This window comes from Chiroxiphia lanceolata, chromosome 1, assembly GCF_009829145.1.
Source record: "Chiroxiphia lanceolata isolate bChiLan1 chromosome 1, bChiLan1.pri, whole genome shotgun sequence".
Taxonomy (NCBI): domain Eukaryota; kingdom Metazoa; phylum Chordata; class Aves; order Passeriformes; family Pipridae; genus Chiroxiphia; species Chiroxiphia lanceolata.
In genome coordinates, this window is record NC_045637.1 from 15,852,263 (window position 1) to 15,870,519 (window position 18,257).

At 37.6% G+C, this 18,257-nt stretch overlaps 1 protein-coding gene across 7 annotated transcripts in view; it reads left to right on the forward strand.

Annotated features, from left to right (window-relative positions):
- Positions 1-18,257, forward strand: part of TRPS1 (transcriptional repressor GATA binding 1) — a 212,913-nt gene that overhangs the window by 49,637 nt on the left and 145,019 nt on the right. For 6 of the 7 annotated variants that reach the window (XM_032692150.1, XM_032692121.1, XM_032692158.1 and 3 more), the window contains 2 exons: positions 5,648-6,777; positions 14,396-14,999. In XM_032692150.1, coding sequence (XP_032548041.1) covers positions 5,648-6,777; positions 14,396-14,999 — 1,734 coding nt within the window. The remainder of the gene's footprint in view (positions 1-5,647; positions 6,778-14,395; positions 15,000-18,257) is intronic. The other variant, XM_032692167.1, reaches the window with a different exon arrangement.

Consider the following 18,257-nt stretch of genomic DNA (forward strand, 5'->3'; position numbering starts at 1 on the left):
ATATGCAGTGATTTACAGCATGTCAGGTGCTAAATATGCCTGGAACATTGACTTGCTCAGTGGCAGAAATAAGCTATTCTAGCCTTCCTTTAGTGAGAATACCCTAATATTATAGCATTCAGATGGACTGTTTCTGTGGAACTACTGATGCGATGTATATTCACAGCCTTCAAGGCAAAGTGTTGGTACTCCTTACCGTGTTGCGGGGATATCTGGTAGTATTTGAAGAGAGGTTAATAAAGAAATTGGTGAAACTAGTAATAGTCATGCTTATATTTAAAGATATAAACTACTAAGCTAGCCCACAGAAAGGATGAGAGTTCAAAAAAGCAGCTAGGTTTTCTTCTGGTATAAATCAGTGGGAGTTTGCCTCTAAGCCTGTGAGGCTGTGTGAGTTTACAGTAGTCAAGGAACTGTCTGGTAATTTTATCTACACAGAATAGAAGGAATGGTGCTTCTTTTAGGTCCTAGATATTAGTCTAGTAGCATTAGTTAGCAAATGAAAGTCTTGACTTTCTGTTTCTTGCTTTTGTTGGTTTTGCACATCTGGTCTCCTAACCTTAATTTAAGTCCTGTTATTGTTCTGTCACAGGCTTTGTTTTAAAAATACTTCTGAAATTTTAATATCAAAAAACTGTTCTGGCTTCAATGGCAACAGAATAAATGTCAAGAATGCACTTATCTTGAATGAGTGTGACCCAATAGTTTACTTTCTTGTTTTGGTAAGTACGAACAGCCCAGAAAGCCAGGAGTTTGCCCTGAGTCTTCACTTGTGAAAGTCCTGTCCACCTGTAAATCAAACACAGTGAGGTAAATAGTTTTAAGAATATACTATGAAGATTCTCCTGGTTTTACATGCAGAAAGAGAGGCAGTGAGAGGGAGCGAACCTCTATAGGGGAGGTTAGAGAACTGGGTGGTGTTACAAAAACTTGCATGAAAGCCAGGAATCTGTTCTGGCCTGCATGACATGAAGAACTTCATAAATGTGGGATGGTTAAAATGTTCTGGATGCTATATTGCACAAAGCAAATGAATAAACAAGAGCATTATAAAATATTTTAGGATTAGAAGATTAAGAGTAATTGCAAAGGCAGACTGGATGGCTCAGGAGATTGGTAAGGGATCTGGAGCCTTTCACCTCCTGATTAGCCAAAGATGTAACCCAGGTAAGCAAAAAAAAAAAAAAAGAAAGAGTTATTAACGTTTGATGTTCCAATGCAGATGGATTCTAATCAGTAGTTGCAGAAGAAGCCAGAGGTCAAAGACATCTTTACTCTGCATGTAAGCCTTGTGGCTGAATCTCTTATGTGGATATAGTTTCTGATGGTCGAATTTTCTTCGTAAAACATATGATTACAGGAGCTGGCAGACTTTGTCTTCTTTGGTGATTTTTTTCATTTTCTGTAAGAAGTATTTGTAAACTGCTTTGGCGTGATGGAATTTAGGATTGAATTTTGAAAAAGAGGAGGGAGAATAGAGTAGGGTAGCATTTGGATCAAGGGCAGATTAAATATCAAAGATACATTTTTTAAAAAAAAAAGAATGCACTTCTCCTTGCCCAAGTCCATCTATTCCATGAAATCATTGTCTTCAGTCTGACTAATTAAAGTAATATAGGCATATCTGTTGGAAACATATAGTGCAATTACACAGCTTTGTTGAAGTACTTGCCAACATACTTTAGAAAGTACATCTTGAAACATTGTCAATTATCATGTTATCTTTTCTCCTCTTTCTGGCTATTTTTGGAAATGTGTGTGCTGTATGAGGAGATAGCTTAGTTTTATTAACATGTGGGCTTTCGGTAAATTCTTTCCCAGTCTTCTAGATTTTGAGAATTTTCCCCATTAATGAATAAATTTAATGATTAAGAATTTTGAGTTTCAGGGAATCTTACTGTGTAATATATTTCAGTTTAATCCTAGAATGGGACGTGACTTTAAGAGCAATTTTTAAAGAATATCTCAATATCAACAATCTCAAGCTCAAGAATGGAGAACATATTCTAATAGCTGTCTGCCTCTATACTGTGTAATAATTAATACCAACTATATTGCCATAATTGAGGTGCTGCTGAAATAAGTGATAAGCCTAATGTTTCATAAGCAAGTGATAGTGAAGGAAAGAATTGAATCATGTTTCCACAGACCAAACTTGTATGTTAGGTTCACTTTAAAAAGAGAATTGTGAAGATTAATTTTCTTCTGTGCTTATTGAGGGAACTATGGATCTATAGTTGCTCCTACATTTCTAGTGCAAGCTGTACCTCTGCTCATGACTGCCACTAACTATGTCAGCTAGCACTTTGGACTGCACTCATATAACAGAATTGCAGAATTTTAGCTTTGCTTTTGTTTAGTTTCTTCTTCTTTTTGTTGGGGAGGAGTGTCTACTTAAAAGCAGGGAAATAGGTTTTGTTGGGATCATAATGAAATAGGGGAGTAAATACAAGAAGCTATCACTTCTGATATCACACGGAAGTACACAGAAATGTGGATATTGATTTCTGGAATATATATATATATATATATTCCACTTTCTACATTTCTTTCTCCTTTTCCTCTTTCTGGGGTAGGTCAGAGAGAGCATGAGATTAAGGACAATTACATATCTGGTGAAGGAGTTTAGTGCCTGTACATAGAGATACAACATGTAACTGAAAAATCTGAAAGTCAAGCCAAGACTTGAGCAAAGTGTGTAAATCAAAACAGTTCTGCAAATGTGTGCACTTCGTCCAAATTTGGCTTGCTGAAAGCTGAAACAACTTCGGTTTATACCATCACTTCAAGAGTTTTTCCCAACCTCTTTGCATGGAAACCACTTTCTTCAGTTCTCTTTAACTGATGACTCTCACGGAGGCTTTCAGTAGGTATTAAGTGTGAGAAATGGCTTTTGAATATAATAACATTAAGATCACCCTGTGTTACCTTTCACATACATGGTCTAATGCAATGCATTATTTTGAATTGTGGCAGGGTATTTGGAGAAATGTCAAACCAATAACTGGTAATCAATTACATTCCAGTGGTGTAAAGGCTGTATGTGTTCCCCACATTGCAAGGGTTTAAATTGTGTGGGAATATTTAGTTCTATTTTATCGTCTTGCAATGCAGAGAAGGATGTATTAGCATGGGACACAAGCTTACTATGTAGACCACTAAGCAGGATTAGCACAAGTTACAGAAATTATGTGATTTACAGTCCATTGTAGAAAATGGTAGCATTAATAATACATTTGACCAATGTTCTGAAATAAAAGTAATTAGCAATGAACAGCAGATGGGATTGTTGCCACTCACAGTTTCTAACTGGTGTCTACAAAGTGTCTGCAAAATAGGTTGGTATCTGTAACTCTGTGACTGGACAGCTGAGAGTAATGGATGTATTTACTCATTAGAACCACTTAAGGTAAAGAATTTTGGCTAGTTTTCTGTGCATGCATAGAACAAACACACATATCTAATTAAATGAGCAAAACCAGATCACCTTGCAACTTATGTAATCGTGCAGTGAGCTGCTGTTATTTTCTCTTCACAATAATTCCATCAGTGCTTTCTTTATGTTGTCTTTCAACACCACTGGGACTTTGAACATTGAAATAATGCAGTGGATGGAGACCTGAAGTTCCAGATACTGGGGAGCAGGCCCAGATCCCACTGTTGTCAGTTGGATAAGGCTCAGCATAGCTTTGTCTCCAGTTCTTGCTTGCCATAAAATGGATATGGATTCTAATCAGTAGTTGCAGAAGAAGCCAGAAGACCTGCACTGCAGAAGACCTGTTAAAACATCCCTCTTCCAAAGAACCTCTTCAAAACCAAATTCATAATTTGATAGCAGAATGTGGAGCCCCAGTTTAAAGTGAAAATGTTATTACAGACAAGTCCTAGCGATTTGGCTGCCAGACTCACCATTGCCTAATGAGATATGTTTCCCAAACAAACAGAAAGCCATTTTCAGTTTATTTAAGAAAAAGTTTTAACCAGTTCATGGGAATTGTGCTTTCTTGAGGAGATGGGGGAGGAAAGAATAGCAGCAGCTCATATCATGGTTTAGCAACTCATTGCCTCACTATACATGTTCATTCTGATGGGATACGAAGGATAACATCTCATTCTCTGAGCTAAATGGCTAAAAGGCATTTTATTATATGCATTTATAAATGTTTACATTTCATCCTCTCTGTATGTCTGAGTCTTCCCGTATGGTGCGATACTGAATGAACAGTGATCACATGCTTTCTTTATGGCACAGCTGTTGAGGAGGAGAAGAAAAATAATTACAGCATTTGCCTTATGCATTAGAACTGAATCCTGCAGAAATGTAGTAATACACTTACTGTTTGGGAGAATGGAAATCAAACTCTGCAAGGCTAAATTTTATATTCCCTGTTAGGCATCTTCTGGGTGTAAAAACTGAGAATATGTCACAAGGAAGCTTCCACCCATGTCTGCACCATGTGGTGTGGAGTGGGTGATGACAAAGGAGTTGATGTCTGTGGATTTTGTGCGTAAAGAGGAATTATCTTCCGTACGCTGTACACTATTTGCTCTTCAGGAAAAGAAGCCATGCAATAGTGACATTTTTGTCAAGAGATTCTTTCTTTGGCCTTCAAACCAGTTGTACAGGGGCAGCAAATCTCCCCCTGATGTAAGGGGCAGGTGTGGTGCTCTCCTGGGAAGGGCAGGCCTGCCTGCTGTGAGAACACGGGCTTTAATAACATCAGCCCTGGAAGCCTTCTTCCCTTCCTGCAGCGCATTTTGCTCAGACATCATGAGAACAGTTAAGTAGACCTACCTTTTTTTGTGTGTGTGTAATTAGTGATGTCATGGACTTGGGTGTGGTAGGGTTTTTTGCCACATGCCATTTTTCTACTGTAGTTTTTCCATCCTTGTTTTACTAAATTGAGCTCTGTGCATGAGAGGAACAGAAGATTTCCTTGGAGAATGTCTGCAGTGAGTAATCCTTGAGAAAACTGCCTTTCGTTTGAGACAGCAGCCACTACGGCTCTGTGAGAAGGCATCCTGGTGGATACTGGATACTCCTGTAGAAATGGTCTTTGTAAGAATTGGTCATACTCCGACACAGCAAACTGAATTTGTTATTTAAAATTTAATTTTTGTTTGCTCTTATTTAGAAAACAATTCTCTTGGACTATTAAACATGAATATGATTAAAGCATGTAAGTGTATTGAAAGAAAAAGACTGAGGACCCATTCTTTTGTTCCACACATGGCATAGATTCCCAGCAAAGTTTGCTGTCGAAGGGTTCCGAGATACGGGAACAGATTATTGGGTCTTTTATCAATGACATTATTCAATGATTTAGTGAAGGAAGGAATAGTCCTATCAGAGAGTGCTAAGATCATGTTGTGTACATGTGCCTCAGTCTCCCCAAATCAATATATTTATTTTTCATATGGAATATATATTCTGCTATGAGAAACATTTAAAAATCTTCATCAACAAATGTTAAACATGTGAGGGTATATGTATGGAATCTTACTACATTAGTACAAATGAAAATGGAGGTGATGGTTAATCAAAGAGGCTTATGAATTTGTTGCTCTCTGTTTCTCCCCCCCCCCCCCCCCCGCTATTTGAATAAATCTGCAGTGGAGCTAAACTGACCTTGTTCTTTATTCACAGGTTACTTTAGGTGGAACCTTTATTGGAATTGGGCGGAAAACTCCAGATTGCCAAGGCAACACCAAGTACTTCCGCTGCAAATTCTGCAATTTCACCTACATGGGCAACTCCTCCACTGAACTAGAGCAACACTTCTTACAGACTCACCCAAACAAAATGAAAGCAGCCCTTCCCTCCTCTGATTCTGGTAAAACTTCAGAGAAAAACTCCAATAAATCCAGTCCTACTCTTCGACCATGTGATTCTGGAGACTTGGGGAAGTGGCAAGACAGAATCACTGTAAAAGCAGGAGATGATACACCAGTTGGATATTCGGTGCCCATCAAGCCAATAGATTCCTCTAGACAAAATGGTACCGATACAACCAGTTACTACTGGTGTAAATTTTGCAGTTTCAGCTGTGAATCGTCCAGCTCATTGAAACTATTAGAACATTACAGCAAACAGCATGGGGGAAGCCAGGCAGGAAGCCTTCACCCAGATCTGAATGATAAGCTTTCTAGGGGATCTGTCATTAACCAGAATGATCTAGCCAAAAATACAGATGGGGAGTTAGTGACAAAGACAGAAAAGGGTGCGAGTGTGGCAAAAAAGAAAGACTTTACTAGCAAAGGAGCAGAGGACAGCATGGTGACAAGCTACAACTGTCAGTTCTGTGACTTTAGGTACTCAAAGAGCCATGGCCCAGATGTAATAGTGGTGGGCCCACTTCTCCGTCACTATCAGCAGCTACACAACATTCATAAATGTACCATTAAGCACTGTCAGTTCTGTCCCCGAGGCCTCTGCAGCCCAGAAAAGCACCTTGGAGAAATTACTTATCCATTTGCTTGCAGAAAAAGTAATTGTTCCCACTGTGCTCTCTTGCTTTTGCACCTGTCTCCAGGGGTGACAGGAAGCTCTAGAGTCAAACACCAGTGCCATCAGTGCTCATTCTCCACTCCCGACGTGGATGTTCTCCTGCTCCACTATGAGAATGCACACGAAGGCCAAGCGTCTGATGTCAAACCAGAAACAAACGCCCTGCCAGGGGCAGAGGGGCCGCTGACGCTCAAGGAGAACAAAGAACACTCATGTACCAAATGTGACTTTACTACCCAGGTGGAAGAAGAGATTTCCCGACACTACAGGTACAGTGGAGTTTCAAATGATTAATGATTTGAACCCAAACAAATAGCCCTCCCATAGTTTCTAAATTAAATGTCACCACTCCTCAAACATTTGAAGAAACTGGAAATCAAAATATGAATGTGTAGATATAAATCTTTACAGCCAGAGTCCAATCCAACATCGACTTTGTTTTGGAAAACCACCAGCTAAGTTGGTGGATTTAATTATACATTTAAACCTGTGCAAAGGAGAGGCAAATTTGGATTTGTGTGCAGATGCTGAAGTTTAAGCATATTTGAGGTTTGGTCAGCTATTTTCCACCCAGAATCTTTTAGGTACTGTTTTAGTTTAGGCTTTTTACAAGAAAGCTGGCATCTTCATTCAGTCAGGGAACACAAATGGCTTTACTTTCCAAGATAGACTGTGAACCCTTTCATGCTCCATAACAGTGCTTCGATGTACTACCTTTTTGTAGTATTTTCCATTCCCAAGTCCAGCAATGTAATAATTAGTTTAAGAGCATTCCACTGCTGTTTTGGTGTTGGTTTCCCACTGGGAGCAGACACTCTTTTGTCTGTTGATGTCATTCCCCAAGATCCTTTTGCAGATGCTTATTTTTGTGTTGCTGGTTTACAGTGTCATTCTATTTATTTTAAATGCTAATGTTCCTATTTGGAGGTGGATGCAGCCAGTCTCCTGACTCAGTCTGACACAATGTCATAGTGGCAGCCAACTCCCCGCTAAACTTCTTGGGTCAGTTCCTGGGCTGTTGTAAACTGGCAGTCCAGTTTACATCAGAGGAGGAGGTGGCTCATAGGCTTTGTGAAGAGCAACAGTTATGTGCCGCTGCAAAAGAGATGTTAAATATTAGAAAATCATGCTGAATATGTTAATAGTTAAGGCTAATGCGTCAACAACAACGGAAAACTCAGTATCTATCTCATCTAAAAGATCTTTGCGTGGAAGCCAGCTAGAATGAAGACAAAAGAAGATGCATTTTCAAAGCTAAAGCTTTGTTAAAAGCTCAAGAAACTTTGCCACGTTTAATAGATTCCAAGACATCCAAAATTAACAAAGGCAGACTGGGGCATGATACTTTAAGAGAGATTAAAGCTGGGGGCATCCAAATGTTGCCCAACAGAGGGCTGCATTGGCAATGTATCAGGAGTCTATTAAAAAAAAAAAGAGCAGATTGCTCATCTTTAATTTGGAGCTAGGGCCCACGGAGGATTCAGGTCCCAGCATGCAATGCCCCATTTTTGATCCAAGTGGGCCTGAGGGATGTTGTGTGGATTAATTAGTTAATGTTTGTAAACTGCTTTGAAGATGAAAAGTGGTATCTAAGTTCCAAGCATTATTATAGCAGCTTTGAGCCATGCTGAAGAACTCCATAGGCAGCACTTTGTCCGCCGCTGGGGCATGGCAAAGATCTTTTTTTAGTGGTTAAATAACTGGAAGATTGAAATGGCTCCTTCACTGAAAAAAACTAACCTTTTATTTTGCTGCAGCTGGTAATTTAAGTTTTAACAAGCATGCCGAGCTAGGATCCTTTTTCCCAAGGAAAGGAGAAGCCATGACTTTCAAAATTAAATGCTAAGTCTGAGATGCTAACTTCTCCTTCGGAGGGCTCAGCACCCTGCAGTTGTGGCAGTTGTGACAAGGAACTGCACTTTGGAAAATCAAGAGATATATTTAAGCATTTGGGTCTCAAGTTGTTTGTCTAAACTTAGGTTATTCTGTTTAAGACACTCAAACAATGTATTCTGTTAACCCTCCAGTCTATGACATTATTGAGCACTCAGGATATTGTGTAATTAAAGTGAAGTACAACATCCTCATAACTGTCAACTTCTTTCCCTTTCTTCTGCACTCCTCCCTTGATAATTTGAATTTTGTTTCTTTTCTACTTGTACTGCTGTTGTTTTCCCCCACTATATATGTTTCTTTAAGTCACAGAAGTTAGTTCAGTTTGTGATAGCTGGTCTATAATGGCAAACACCAGCAGGATTTATTGCTTTCCTATGTAAAACCTAGGTTTCACTCTATTGAACTAAAACTTTTGAGGCATTATAGCTTCTATTTTTATTATTATTACCAGGCCTTTTTTTTTTATTAGAAGTTTTGCATGTATCAGATATGTGATTATATATATATCTGATTGATTTAAAATGCTGTCCATGCACATATATCTAAAACCTGTTCATTTATGTAATAAGAAGCTGAATGGATTCTAATATTAAACATAACACTAAGCATTAATGTGGTGGCAGAGAGTGTTCTGCTGTTCACATATTTAGGTTTACACTTGACAATCTGGAATATCAGAGCTGGTTTTAGATGCTCCTTACATATTTCGGTTCATGTATTTTTTTATCTGCACTATTTTCATTTTTGAGTCATATGCCTGAACAACATGCTTAATTTATTTTATTTTTTATTTTGCTTCCTTTTGGTTCTATGTCTACAATTTCACTATGTCTTGCTAGCTAAAAAATTTTCTATGTCCCAGTGTTATTCCTTTGCAGCCACGTATTTGCAACAATATTAGAATTTGCAAAAGCAGTTCATTCCAAGTTTTCTGTCTACAGAAATGTATACTTCCACTTAACACTCATTCAGTATTTCTTGACATGATTATTTGAGAGCTGTTCAGTTAAATCTGAAGTCAATGAATCGCTGCATTTGAGTTTACTTGTATTTAAACCTCACTAAAATGTGCTTACTCAAATAAATCCCTGTAAGATTTATTGGCCTCCATTTTCCACTAATTCTGCTACTGCTCATTTTCCATTATACCTCCAAGGAATCGGATACTCTTCATGTTCATTGGGAAGCTTAGTTTTTTCTCAGAACTGTCTGGTATTCTGATGAGCCAGAAGATGCCAACACTTAATTTAGATAAAAATCAAACAGAATTTGGGGAAATTTTGCATGTTGGATCACTTAGTCTAGAGATTATTTTCCTGCTTGATCCAAAATAATTAGTTTTGAATATTTTTTTTAAATCAAAGCAGCTTCTTGCAGAAATACTTTTTTTCCTAATTTTGCTAAAAGATGTAGGAAAACAATGCATTTTCTCATTTTTGCAAAAGTCAGAATTTTTCATATAAATCCTTACTTGACAGAAAGCATTTGATCGGTGCTAGTAGTAATTAAAAATGCTATGCTGAAAAATCCTCTCAACATCTTTTTAAAAACAAGATAGGGTAGTTATTCATTAAACTGCAAAATCCAAAAAGAAAATATAAAGATTCAAATGAAATAAAAGCTTTGGCAGTGGTGTAGAATCATTTTTCTAATAAATTCTTTTGAAAATGTGGTTGACAGCAGTTATGTAGGGTTCTCCTTAGAAATTATTTCGAATTAATTTCAAATTAAATAATTCCATACCTCTTAAAGATAAATGAGGTAGATGGGCAAAAGGCAAAGGGGTGCTTGGAGCTTGTGCCTTCCCAGTGCCAGGGCTGCACCTCGTGGGAGTGTTGGGGGCAGCAGTGTTGGGGCTGACCTGGCAATATCTCAGGCAGCAGATGCCAGAGCAGGGTCTAAGATATGCAGACTATGGAAATGTGGAGCCTTTGGGACACTCCCCAGAGAAGCCAACTGAGAGCAAAAGTGTAAATTGAGGCCCACCAGCTCCCAGTTTTACAGCAGAGCAAGAGCCTTAACTCAGTGAACAATAGCAGCTGCTATGAGGGCCTTTTCCATCCTCCTGACACCTTAATTCACTGCTCTGAATTTGTTTGCTCTTGCCCATGGGTTTTGCTCTCCTTTTATCTCAGCCTTGCTCTCCACTCTGCCCTATTCCTCTCCTTTCTGACCCTCCACTGAAGTTTCTTGCTTACTTTGCTTGCTGTCTTTCCTTCTGAATATTTTCCCTCCCCACAAGCTTGAGTGCAGCATCCATCCCCAAAGTAAACTTTCTTATAAACCTGTTTCTTCATGAGAAATGATAGTAATTATTATATTCATAATTAAATTCAAAACATGCATAAAAATGGAAGTGATATGACAGCCATACCTTCATCCAGCATATTTTCTATGCCCTAGAGCCTAGGACTGTCTTCAGATAATTAAAAAAAAAATTACTTGTTTTGTAGGGGATGGTATTTTGTAATACTTCAGACTACTTAGAAGTATGTCAACAAGACTTAATTAACAACTGACTAGTGTTGGGAGTATCACAGCCTATTAGGAAGCTCAAATAAAGAATATTAAATCCATCAAACCCTCCCCCCATCTAATCTTTCCAACTTCAAGATTTTGCAAGTGAAAACCCTTGTATCTTACAGTGCCCAAATCAGGTGCATTTCATTGCAAATAATGGTAGGATTTTTTAGAGTTGTCAGAATGTAGCTATGCAGTAAAGGTTTGGCCTGAATTTCTTGACATTTAATTGTAGCATTGGGCCATAGAAGTTTTAATGCCCACAAATAATCAGAACTTTGATTTATTTTATAGTGAAAATAATAGTGCTAAGTGACATCAGTGGATGGGATGACACTGCCAACCCAATGCCATATTGCAGAGAATGCCACTTTATGACTTGAATCTGCTGTCAGTTTGCTTGAATGCTGTATAAACAATACCACAAAAGGGAGAATGCTGTTTCCTTCTTCATTTACATCACTTTTTTCCATACTGACTGAAATTTTCCTCAAACATCTCTTCTTTGAGCAGCTCTGTATCAATACATGGTATTGCACGTGATGAATTCAGAGTTTCAGATGGTATAGCTGTAGTTTAGCTGTAAAGTGTAGCTTTTAGGTAGTGCACAGGACTGCTTATTGTGTACTTTGCAAATTGGAATTTTTAAAATTTTGTCGCTTAGCTTTGAAGAACTTTGTGCACAACTCTAGATGTAGCTTGGGCTTTTAGAAACATGGAGTAGGTTTAAATTTTAGTAAAAGAGAAATCAAACATTGCCAACTTGTATCCTTCATTGCTGTCAGGGTGGAGTGAAAACAGGCAAGTAAACATTTTCTTTTTATGCCTTGTTCTGGAAAAGAATTAAGTTTCCCACTTTCAAAAGTTCTGTAATACCTGATGATAGTTATTATTTTAGTATTTGGGACTGTGACTTATTTTAGACAGTTCCAAACTTTGGCTTATGTTTTGGAGCTTGGGGATAGAATAATACACAGGACAAACCCATGTAAAATATGAAGATTTAGAATGTCAATGGCAGATTTTTAATGCATACTGGAAAAGTGTATGTCCTGAAAAAAAGAAGTCTGTTGAGTTACTACTTACTGAAGTCAGTCCTCGATTTTTCCACATCACAGTCCTTATCACAGTCTCACAGAAGAACAAAGGAAAGCTTGTATGACTCTCTTTGAACCAATTAGAAATAATTTAAATTAACAAACCTTTAATGTAATAAAAGTAATTTTAGTTGGGCCTCAGCCATATAGTTTAAACTGCATCTAATAATCAGCATTTATTTGTGTCCTCAAAAGTGCGGTACCACTTTTGTGGTGTGTATGGCTTCTGATCAAAAACATTTAGCCAGTGTGGAATGGAAAAAGAAAAAAAAAAAGACAAGTTAGGCAGAAAAAAATCAGCTGTTTGGAGGTGTGATATCTGTAGATGAGAGCCAAGTTAGGAAGGGGGTTAGCTATTGAAATAGCCAAGTTAAACAAGAGACACTTAGGGCTAAGTAGTGTCCCAAAGGATTGATAAACTTTCACTTGGGGAGTGTATGTGGTTGAGCCATTAGCCCCAAATGGTGTCTTGTTTAACTTGGCTTTTAAGATAACTAGCCCCTGTCTAACTTGGACTTCTCTGATGATATCCCACCTTTATAGGGCTGACCCTCTTTATAACTTGGCTTTTTGTATTTCTAAAATGGTTTTGATCAGATAGCACTTTTTTTTTTTTTTCTGGTTCAGAAGAGAATTAAGCTTGGTTTAGAAAAGAATTAAGTTGCCAGAGAGAATATATTAGTGTTGCATTGAGAGACAAGCTGATTTTAATAAAACACAATTGCAGAATGAAGAAAAAGGAACACAGCCAGAACAGGATTTTAACCCACAGCTTGCTCTCCCACAAGTAGATTTGGTTGCCATAAGGCTGTGTGGAGAATTGCTGAATATATTTTTTGCATAACGGAACAAGCCCATCTAGTCGCTTAAAATGAATATAAATAGGGAAAATGACAAAAAGAAAACTGATATTGCACAAGGACTAAAAAGCTTGAGTCTGAATATGTACTCATGTCTTCACGCTGACACAACTGCAAGAAAATCAGACAATGTAAATAACATATGGTTTGTTTTTCCAACAAAAGGAAAGAAGGAAGACAAGGGGTTTAATAAGTTTGGCAAGTTGTCCTTTCTAAACTATCATAGTCTATAAGGGACATTTTGTGTATCATTCCAATTCTACAAATGCATCAAGAGCCAAATCCTGCTCTTACTGAAGTCAATGGGAGTTTTGCCATTGACTTCAGAGACAAAGATTTGGCCTTAAAAGAATTAATTCAAACAGCTGGAGTTGTCAGGGCAGTAACAGATTTCTCATACAAGTTTTGTCCTGTGTGGATAGCAAAAAGACTCATTTTTTACCTTGGCTAAAGATGCTGCAGTGACTCTGAATGCCTGGGGTGTGGATGTGTGAGCAAGTCTGTAGGGAGAGAAGCTCTCGTAGAGTTCTGTACATTTTGGAGGACAGAGGTGGTATTTCACTCTGCATTGGTAGGATGCCGGGCGCAGTGGGGCCCGGAGCCTGGCAGAGGGCTCTGACCGCTCCTGTACTATAAACAATTATTCATAATGGCGTTACAGAGCTCATAAACAGTGTTCTGTTCCTATGATAGATACAGTAAATGGGTAACATGTTGTTCTCATATAGCAACATATGCTTTACATAATATAGTAATGCAGTACTTTATATAGGCTTTTAGAGTAAAAACAGGAAGGCGTATTATTCCACACTGCTCCACAGCTCCTACCCAAGAATATCTGTATTTGACAGGAAAACACAGTTTGTAGTGACACAGCCAATTGTTTTGCTTTTTCTTTAGAGTGGCATTTTTCAAAGTTATGTTAAAATGTGTTAGAGAACGAAGAAGCACTGTGTGTTGTGTACAGTCTTCTGTCCTTTCCTGTATACTTATCCATAAGTTAAGCAGAGCTCCATTCAAAACCATATTTGTCAAGCAAAAGTATATGAAATTGGTGGAAAGTAAAGGAATTTTTGAAACATTTTAACTTTCTAACATAGATCTATATTATATAAAGTGTGGGTTTTTTTATAAAAAAGAACTATCCTCTTCTAACTATTTGATTTTAGTTGACAAATATGCCTTTCTTTAGTGTTTCTACTGCAGTAGAAAGTGAAAAGTGTATTGCAGCAAACTGAAGAGAAAAAACAAAAAATCTCAGTGAAAATTTTATAAAGTTTAGAATAATGCAGAGAAATGTGAATGAACGATAGGAGGCCATTGCAAAGCATGGGGGGAAAAACCAGGAGGATTTTTGCCTTATTGTACAAGACACCAAAGTAAACCTGCTTGCTTTATTTAGAGGGGATCACACTGAGTTTGATTTATTTTCTTAATCTTGGTAGGTAGAACCATTGTGAGAGGGAAGGCCAAGGGGAGACTCTTATGTTAATAGGCTTGTGGTTTTCTTCCAGGAGAGTACACAACTGCTACAAATGCCGTCAGTGCAGCTTCACAGCTGTTGACACTCAGTCACTACTAGAGCACTTCAACACTGTGCACTGTCAGGAGATGGACATCACTACAGCCAATGGGGAGGACAGTCATGGTGTTTCGTCAATCAAGGAGGAGCCAAAAATTGACCTCAAGGTCTACAGTCTGATTAATCCAGACCCCAAAATGGGGGAGCCCATATCTGACAGCATAGTGAAGAGGGAAAAGATAGAAGATAAGGAAGTGCTCAAGGAGAAAGGCTGGACTGACAGCCCCAGTGATGATCTTCGCAACGTGACCTGGAGAGGAACAGACATTTTGAGGGGGAGCCCATCATACACACAGACCAGTCTGGGCTTATTGACCCCAGTGTCCGTTGGCCAAGAGCAGCCAAAGCCTTTACGGGATAGTCCAAATGTCGAAGCTGCCCATCTCGCAAGGCCCATGTACGGCTTGGCAGTGGAGAGCAAGGGTTTCCTGCAGGGCGTGCCAGCGGGAGCAACGGAGAAACCTGGGCAGCTCACCCAGCCCTACTCTGGTTCCGGGGACAGCAAGACAAAGGACGAATCCCAGTCCTTATTACGGGTAGGAAACTATTTCTTTTTTCCTCTTGCTTTTTGTGATTACATGTATGTTATGTTTAATTAGCCATGCAAATGATTTCTTCAGGTCTGGAGTAATGTGGTTGGGGTTCTTTCAGTGTGTGGAAACAAACAAACAAAAAAAAAAATCAAAGGAAGACTCAAATCTGTAGAGCCAAACTGGCAGGTAAATGTTCCAAAATGTTACATAAAATAATCTATATATTGATGTAGTATTAGTAAGCAAGTGCTTCTGCTTTTGCTATTTAGCTCTGATTGAATTTTGTTTAATCATTCCTGCTAATTGTGCAGGTTGGTCATGCATTTGAAGAAGGAAGGTTTAGAACCCCAGAAGGCTGCACATCTGTTACACTAAAACAACTAATCACCTCTTAAATTTTGTGGTGACAGTTCACACTTAAACAAGATTTCATATTATTACATATCTAAGAATATGAAACCTGAGTTAAATATTAATAAAAAGTAACCTTTTTTTTTTATGAAGCAACATAATTATATATCAATTTTGACACTTCTCTGGTTGCCTTGGAAGCAAAAGAAAAAGAAAAAAGAGAAAAGGAAGGAGCTCGGTTGATAAGAGACGGCAAATATTTGCTACACCAAATAGTTCCTATTCTTTTTTTCTTTAATAAAAGGACCTATATATAAGCAGCTTCCCCTTCCGGTGAGGTATGTTTTTCCCACTGTAGAGAAAACTGGGTTTAGAAAAGGTGTCAAATTCTGAGGACCTGAACAGAGAGACAAATAAGTGCCTTCCTCCTGGAGTCATCACTACATGTTTTCATGTAGCAGTGATAGCTGCTCCCTATCAGAACTTATAGAAACTTGCCACAGGAGCGATCAGTGTGTAGACAAACCTCACTAGAATGGAAGTGATGATCTGCTGGTTTCTTTTACTGTCTTTTATAAGAACATTTATAACCATAGCATCCATTACTGTAACATGTAAGAAGAAGACAAAAGGCAAGATATGTTTTATTCCATGGTCTGCTAAGTTTATACGTAGGTATATTTGTCTCTGTATACATATAAGACTTAAAAGTTCTTTTAAATAAAGTCAGTGGTCTTAAAAGTATTGCAGTTATTCTAATTATAAAACGGCATGTCTGTCACTTAAACCCTGCATTCAGTTTAGGGAGACCACAGACTTTGGTACTTTACAGGCCATGAATAGTTACTGTCAGATTTTAAATGGATGAGGAGCAGTTACAGTATGACAGGTTCCCTGTTGCTAACCTGGATGTGTGCTCACTATGGATGGGAGGATTATATTTCTCTCCTCCATTAGAAATATGTATTAACATATAGACATAAACCCATCTAGCAGCTGAATTCATGCTGTACATATGATGCATCCCGCTTCAGTTCTTATAGTAGTTTTTAGCTGTGCACAGAACATGTTGACCAGAGGAGCCTTTTAAATTGTGGCTTATCAGAATACAAATAATTTTCCTTTATTTTTTTGACTACTAAAGAATGAAAAAAACCCCAACTAAACAAAAATCTGCAAATTTGCAGAATCAGTTCTATAAAGGTCTAAATTTGATTGGTAGCTGGAGCCTAAAATCTTAGTAAGCAGTAAAATAAGGCCATTATATTATCTGTTTTAACCACTGCTGAATATATAATGGGAAACTGTATACTGGCTGCTTCTTATGCCCTTTGAAAAAAAAATTTCAGACACTTTTTAGAAGTCTTTTTAAAAAAGCACTAATATATATATGTATACACATACACATATATATTTGCATACATATATATATTTAAATTTTTTTCAAATTAGTATTTTTATCTAACTGGAAATATTTTGAAGGGTTCTCAGAAATACGAAGAACCTATAATTTCCATGTTTTTCTGAAAAAAAAGTCTTATTCTTCTGTATTAACAATCCATATAAATTAGTTCATCGCTTTTTAAAATTTGTACTATCCAACTTTTCTTTTATGTCTTTTAATGATTTATTAGCAGATTATGTCTATACTGACTGATAAAACCATATCAACACCCTTAAAATAGGAATTACTTTTGGGTACACCATTAGCTGCCTTGCTCTTTGAACTCTGTTGTGCTAAAAATTTCTGGGTCTTTTCCTTAGTTACAGTATTTTAATTTTCACTTTTCTTCTTTGAAAATTGGGCAAGTTGCTTTTGTCAGTTTGAAATATTAAAAAAAAAAGGAAGGAGGTTAACTTTTTTCGTCTGCTGAACAGAGTCCCTAATCTTACATATTTCATCATGATTGACGGATAGAGGAAAAAATAATGAGAACTGAAACTTCTTTAAGGTGATCTGAAGGATAGGAGATGTGGCAGTGTGATTCTGTGAGTGATATTAGTTCCCTCTTCCTCTCAGTTTGTGGAAAAGATCATAGAAACCCAACTCCTTTATTTTGCTCTTGAGTTAGTTTTCTGTAGACAGAGTTATGGGATGCAGTACTGGAGCCAGGAAATAAGAAGACAAAGTGATGGTCAGCTCAACCATTGGGAGCTTAGTGTCAAATATTACCTTACATACAGATAGGCATGTCTGGGAGCTCACGGCCCAGACAGAATTAGAAATTATTCAGAAAAGAACTTACCTTCCATTATTGAAAAAAGCAAATTTTTATAATTCTCTGAAATAAAAAAAATACACTATACTGTTAAGTAAGTCTCTCATTATTATCCACTTCTGGATACATTTATTTTTCTAATGTGAAATAGCTAGTAGGACTTGGTCCTATCGGAAAGCAAAGTGTTAAATCAATACATCCTTCTGGTATCACATAATGAATACTCATGCAAAACATTGTATCCCAGGACGACTGGTGACTAGGAAACAAAACCTATAATAAAATCACTGTGGACACCTTAATTTTTTTCCCCCCAAAGACTGACACAGACGAAGCCAAAAATTTGGGATTACTCAGTGAATAAACACTGTGAGAAATGGACTGAAAAAAGAGTCCCTAACACATCCCTTTGGTTGTACTGGCTATTCAGTATTTGTAAACTGGTTCTACTTATTATAAATGATTTATAATGATTTGACAGTAGCAGCAACACTGTGTGCTTTTCATTTTTTAGTTTTCCAATGACTGGGAGAAGGCAAAGCTGAGATCAGGTTTTTTCACATTTTTTCATATAGATAGAGGTTGATACTACAAGTTTAGAAGTGATTAGCATTTTGATAAAATATCAGAGACAATAAAAGTCAACTGGGGAAGGGATGAAAATATACCTTGGCCCTCAGAAATCCCTAAT